Source organism: Triticum dicoccoides, unplaced genomic scaffold, assembly GCF_002162155.2.
Source record: "Triticum dicoccoides isolate Atlit2015 ecotype Zavitan unplaced genomic scaffold, WEW_v2.0 scaffold80266, whole genome shotgun sequence".
In the NCBI taxonomy this organism is placed as follows: Eukaryota; Viridiplantae; Streptophyta; class Magnoliopsida; order Poales; family Poaceae; genus Triticum; species Triticum dicoccoides.
In genome coordinates this window covers 116,479-123,506 of record NW_021301137.1, presented here as the reverse complement: position 1 = coordinate 123,506, position 7,028 = coordinate 116,479, and the positions used below count along the sequence as shown (strand labels likewise).

Here is a 7,028-nt window from a genome sequence, read left to right as displayed (position 1 = left end):
AGGATATCCATGTCATTGTGAGTGTAGCTGCAACTACTAGCTTCTATGAGAGGTGCGTATAATATAAAAAGGGTTGCATATATATCAGCTGACTTAGAAGGATTTATTTGTCAATCGATGGACGGGACCATCTGATTCAAAGTACCTAGTAATTAGGAGAAACTAGTATCAATAGTTTCCTGAATATAGATTCATTAGATTCACATAAAAGTAACGATTAAAGTTTCATTTTATAAATTGTGTCATGTCAAAATTGTCTTCTGGTTTTTCTAAATAAAAATGTGTTATCTAATTATACATGTAGTAGGCAGATAATACATATGGCATATGGGTAGTCTATGTATATTGTTCTAACGTGTTTTCTAGACATGTGTCACCTTTTTTGGTGTCCGCTATATAAGAAAACTATTAAGAAATAAGAGAATAATTTTACTAAGGAAAATCCATAGGAAAATTATATGTCCACCCACCATTTGCTGTATTGTTATAAAGGGCTTAAACTCACTCAACATCTCCTTGGACATTCCATGTGCAGATATGATGTCGCTCTGGCATCAAATACCTTAGGAGTTGCCCACGTGTGCGATTTAGCAAAGAAGTGTGCTAATCTTAAAATGCTCCTTCATGTTTCCACTGGTAAGCACGTCCTCTGCTCCTGCTTCTTAGCTCATATTTCTTAAATTGATGACAGATAAATATGGTTGGATCATCTAGTTGTGTGTGTGTGTGTGTTTGTGTGTGTGTGTGTGTGTGAAACATTCTATAAACACATATAATAATGTTCTTTTCTTGAGTAGCTTTCGTAGCCGGGGAGCAAGAAGGCCTGTTATTGGAGAAGCCGTTTGATGTAGGCAAAGCACTAAAGAAAGACTATAACTTGGACATCCAATCTGAGATAAAATTAGTTGAGAGTGTCAAGTCAAAACTCAGGATACAATTCTCTAATGACAAGATAGAGAAAAGGAAAATGAAGGAACTTGGATTGAAAAGGTCTGGATAAACATATACATACTTTCTTAACTAATTTCATCTCATAGATGTGACCATGAAGAAATAGATAACATAATTAACATGTGGTATAAATTTTTTCCAGGGCTAGGCACTTTGGTTGGCCTAACGTGTATTCACTCACAAAGGCCATGGGGGAGATGTTGCTAGGAACCTTAGGACGAGACCTTCCAGCTGTCATAGTACGGCCAAGCATCATATCTAGCACTTTCCAAGAACCAATGCCTGGTTGGACGGAGGGAACTAGGTAAACCTATTAAAATTAACTTTTTTGTTGTTGATAGTAAATGGTTTTGCGTATTTGTGATAGTAGTTAAATTCCATGCATGTTAACAGATTGTTTCACTTTGGTTGTAGGACAATGGATATGTTGTATGTTGCTTACAATGACCAGAAACTTCCGTGTTTTATCGCTGATCGTACTGTCATTGTCGATGTGGTGAGTATTGCAAAAAACAGAATTCAATAAATGCATACACATGGCAAAAGTGTGTGTGTGTGTGTGTGTGTGTCTATGTGCATCGTGTTTTTTGACATTTATATCAAATATAGTTCCTATATATCATTGTCAATATATTAGGGTGCTTTTAGTGCACGTAATATATGCCTTGAGTGGTCTATACATTTCACTCATATCGTAATGAACTATTATATACATTTACATGCACTTATTACAGTTATGGTTTTGACTTTAATTACAAAACTGCAATATGTTATAGATACCAGGAGACATGGTAATTAATGCACTGATGGTCGCCATGGCCATTCATTGGGACACACATGGAACACAGGCAATTTACCATGTAACCACAGGCCATCGGAACCCATTGCTTTTTTCCACTTTTCTGGAATCAGGCTATGAGTATTTCCGCTCTAATCCTCGTGTAACCAAGGACGGGAGGATTGTCAAGGATAGAAGGGTGAAATTTTTCAAGACATATACATTTTTTCGTTTATACATGATCCTGCGGTATAACCTAGCATTAGAGGTATGTACAAATTTCTTTTAAACTGATGTATACCCTTATCTAAGTGGATATAAAGATGCCGTTAATACTTGCTAAACATCTGAAGTTTCAATCTCCAAGAATTTTTTTGCTTTAATTGGTGTTGCAATAGTGCAACTTAGAATCTATCGAGTTATACAAGAGATGGACAAATCTTACAGAAAAAAATTGAACATGTATATTCAGCTCATTTAAATGGGGTCATACAAGGAATTGTCAAATAAATATGTTACAACTATGAATTATGTAATGACTTGTGTAATCTTGTGATATACAGACGTTGCATGTGATGAGTGTATTTGGGCATTCATTGTCCCAGCATTACAATAAGCTCAAACGTGGCTACAATTTCCTGATACTTGTCGCCAAGTTGTACGCCCCATATGCGTTCTTCAAAGGGTGGTGAGAATCTTCCACTTAATTATATTATATTAGAACATAACTTTATTTCATTCTTATAGTCTCAAATTCTTCCAACTCTCATTTCGCAGAAGATAGCATTAAGTTCTTTGAATGTTTCTTGAGCTTATGAATTTGTTGACAACGCTAGCTTTATTTTCTCAGTATGACTTAGTTCTTTGAATGTTTATTCATTGGAATGGTTAACTGTAAATTCCACAAAACCTACCATTAGTTGCTCCATGTCTATGTTATGTTTTGAATAGTACATCACCACAACATGTCATAGCTAGCGGTAGTTGGTAGTTCTATTCTTTCCAATACACACATCTTGCCCAAAGTTTGTACCATTTATGGTCAAGGACCAGCTAGTGCTTTTCGTTATGGAAAAGGTATAGCAATGATTCAAAATCTAGTGTTGTCCATACAATATTTTCATTGGTGCCTCATATTACCAAGAAAAATGACAATACTCCCTCCGTATCATTATATTCCGCATATAAAATTTGGTCAAAGTCAAACTTTGTCAACTTTGAAAGAGTTCATAGAAAAATTTATCAACACTCACAATATGAAATCGATATTATTAGATGCATCATGAAACTAATTTTCATACGGTATAGTTTTAGTATTGTAAATGTTGATATTTTTTCCTACAAAGTTAGTCAAACTTTATAAAGTTTGACTTTGACCAAATTTTATAAGAAGACTAAAAAGAAACAGAGAGAGTATTGTATTCATGCAAGCTATTAAGATACGCATACAACTAATATTACCATCACACATTAAACCCACTTATCAACTATAAGATACATCAAGAAGCACACCATGCATGTGCAAGCAATAACAAATGCTCAATTTCTACATCTATATCAAGGGTTTTTATTTGTTGGCGGATATGTACAAACTTTGCAAACAATTTTGTTATCGTTCTTGGCTAAATTATTATGTGCTTATTTACATCTACGATACTGATCTAACTTTTCCCTCCGTCCTATGAAGCTTTGATGACACGAACATGAGAAATTTGTGGGCAATAACCTCTACAGACCAGCTGAAGGATGGATCCACGTTTGATTGTGATCCTGCATGCATCGATTGGGGCTCATATCTCATCAACACACACATTCTGGCTGCTCTAACATATGCTCGCAATAATAATTAGATGAACAAAGCTTACAAAAGTGCATAGGGGAGAAGAGATTAGAATATCTATTTCTAATAGTAATCATGTATGTCGTTTATGTATGTGATGTAATGTTTATATATCTCATGTATAACAGCATGCTCATGCTTCCCACGTATGTACCTCAAACATACATAGGCGAAATATAGGTGTATATATTTCATGGCCATAAACATATTTTGTTTGATATAAAAAATGTGGTGTGTCCAAACTATCATGGAATAATACGTGTTACATGTGTGTAATAGTTACAAGAAATATTAGTGCAGTCGAGTTAAGGTTGTCAGAATCGCGATATTGAATCGGATCAGAGCGCCGATGGTAGGATCACAAATCGTAGAATCTTCACTATCAGGATCGTAGAAACGCAGATTCTATGAACTAAAGTCGTAGAATCATAGGGGTTAGGTTGGATCGTAAAGTCGTAGAATCGTATCACAGAATCGTGATTTATTCTGACAACCTTGCGAGTTACTATTATAAGAATTTTCTCAAACTTGTGAGTATTGGTTATAGAACACGGAACTTTGTATTTGTTTTTTTCTATATTTTGTTCTTATAACTACAAATGTTCGGCCCGAATCTACTCTTGCAGACAATTATAAGATTGATGTACGAACCAAGAGGTTAACAAAAACAATGTTTTTTGTGGGTGAATGAAAACAATGTTTTGATTCATAAAATACGTAACATACAACTAACATAAAGAAAACATGATTGCACAAATTACATGGAGTGAGAGGTAGAGCTATGCTTGCCCCACACCCCGAGGAACAAATTATTCTTCTCATACATGACCTCCATCACTCTTCTATAGAAGAGACTTCTCTGTGGTCTTGTGTAACCCTGCCAAATATTTCAGGGTATGCATCAAAACCAATTGGAAGAACCAAGCCTTTTTTAACACGAGCATTACTCCTGGACTTACATCTGGTTCAGTGAACCATAGATAACCTACTGATATGAAGATTGGCATTTAGGGGAAGATAATCATTTTTTCGAGTAATCGGCAGAAGGGCTACCTTTTCATTGAGAAGGAGATGTAATATGTACAAGTTGACATCTTTTAAAAGGGTACATGATGGAAAACCCCAAGAAATTATACCACATCACTAGTAGGAAAACCCCTTATATGATTTTGCTAGTAGCAACGTTCGTCAAGAAAGAAACATGGCTTTTAACTTGACCAACCACCCACGGTGCCTGGAAAAATCTTGGCGCTTCTACTGCTACATAACTAGCATTGTGCCAACTAAATAACCGGTGCTAGTGTTGTACACCATGGGAGCTATTCTACCTCGAAACGCCATCAGTGTTTGAGTAACAAAGACGCTGCAAGAAGGCTGGCTGTAAACTAGAAGCGTTCATCTTACCAAGAAAGCGACAAAACTAGCATCACCACACCGTCAGACCGCATGTTTGGGTTCAAACAACCAAAAATATTTGTTGTTAAGGAACGCTGCTAACAGACGTACAAATAGCGGTGTGCTTCTAACGTGTTCTCAAAATAAAAATATATATGAGCTGATTGGCGAATGGACGACACTCACATATCTCAGAACTTTTGTGTAATTCATTGAATTTGCAACCACATATTATATTGATCACATGCATGATAACAACATGCAAAGTTTATTTTTCAAACATCACTAGCAGCATTTGGGCGACCATACATGCTACTAGCTGAGCTAGTATATTTATGTTATTCAAAAATAGCAAACCTACCTCTCATATAAATCCAAAATTTGGAGACGCAACTTTGATTTCTCTGCATTATATGTATACAAGACTATTAGGTCACAAAAATAGCAACACTACATTGCCCCCTCACAAATTGGATAATCCCACCCCACTTCAAATCTACAAATTAAATCTAGGCTGACATCGATGGGTCGTTTATATGTCTCATAACTTTTGTGTAAAACGTTGAATTTGTAAACACATGTTCTAGTGATCACATGCATATTGACACCATCAAAACTTTCTTTCAAAGAAAAATTACAACATTATGGAAATTCACTTAAAATCTTAAAGTATTATTAGCAGCGTCCCTTTTAGAGCCTAAACGCTGCTAAACATCACACTAACAGCATGTGGGCAACCGTACACGCTCCTAACTTAACTAATATATTATCTTGTTCTAAAATAGCAAACCCACCTCTCATATAAATAAAAATTGAAGATGCAACTTTGATTTTTCTGGATTATATGTACACAAGATTTTTTAGGTCACGAGAATCCAGATTTCCCGCTCATCAAATTGGATACTTCCCCCCTTTGAACCTACGAATCTCCACTGGCATCCGTAGGTCGTTAACACATCTCATAAGTTTTGTGTAACACATTGAATGTGTAACCGCATATTCCAATGATGACATGCCATATGACACCATGGAAAGATTAATTTTCGCACATCAATGAAAACAATATGTAAGTGTGCTTAAAATATTAACGGTCTATTAGTAGCCCTCCTTCTAGAGCCTAAACACCGTTAAACATCACACTAGCAGCGTGTGGGCAACCATACACGCCGCTAACTTAACAAATATATTTTGTTGTTCTAAAATAGCAAATCCACCTCTCATATAAATCCAAAAATTGGAGATGCAGCTTCGATTTGCGCGTTAATGTTTACAAGATTTTTAGGTCACAAAATAGCAACACTACATTGCCTCCTGATACATCTCCAACATATCCATAATTTTTATTGTTCCATGCTATTATAGTATCAATCATGGATGTTTATTTTGCAATTATATATCATTTTTTGAGACTAACTTATTAACCTAGTGCTCAGTGCCAGTTGCTATTTTTTTTTTTTTGCTTTTCAGGAAATAAGTAACAAACGGAGTCCAAACGTTACGAAACTTTTTTACGATTTTTTATAGACCAGAAGGGACCCTTGAAGCTTCGGGAGAAGACGTGCGGAGCCACGAGGGAGCGATCAGCCCGCGCCTCGGGGGCGCCTCTAGACTTGTGGGCCCCTCGTGGCACCTCTTGACCTAATTCCAGCTCTATAAATTCCCAAATATTTCCAATATATCAGAAAGCCAAACAACATACTTTTTCCGCCACTGCAAACTTCTGTTCTTGCGAGATCCCATCTCGAAGCCTTTTCTGGTACTCTGTTGGAGGGTAATCGACCACAGAGGGCCTCTACATCAACGTTGCTAAGTTTTTACATTTTTTGAGTTTTTTTATATTTATAATGCCCGGTTGGATTTCAGGTGAAAACCTCGAAATTTAGCACAAAGTGATAGTGCAGTGCATGTTGAAACAATCTGGCTTGCACTCTGTTGTAGGTTCGTTTTTGTTTCCTTCCCACTTTGTTGCTTCTCATTTGCAGTTATTTTTCGTTTTAACAAGGGTGCTAGACGTCGCTGGATAAACACCATGACTATGGACGGCGAGATTCAAAGGTGCCGGGA

General features: G+C 36.3%; 1 protein-coding gene across 1 annotated transcript; it reads left to right on the top strand.

Annotated features, from left to right (window-relative positions):
• The first annotated feature begins 6 nt into the window (after positions 1-6).
• LOC119347942 (fatty acyl-CoA reductase 3-like) lies at positions 7-3,847 on the top strand. Its single transcript, XM_037616414.1, has 8 exons — positions 7-52; positions 536-636; positions 798-990; positions 1,094-1,255; positions 1,366-1,447; positions 1,728-1,997; positions 2,293-2,417; positions 3,417-3,847. The coding sequence occupies exons 2-8, from the start codon at positions 615-617 to the stop codon at positions 3,577-3,579; spliced, it is 1,017 nt and encodes a 338-aa protein (XP_037472311.1). The 5' UTR covers positions 7-52; positions 536-614; the 3' UTR covers positions 3,580-3,847.
• Positions 3,848-7,028: the final 3,181 nt, after the last annotated feature.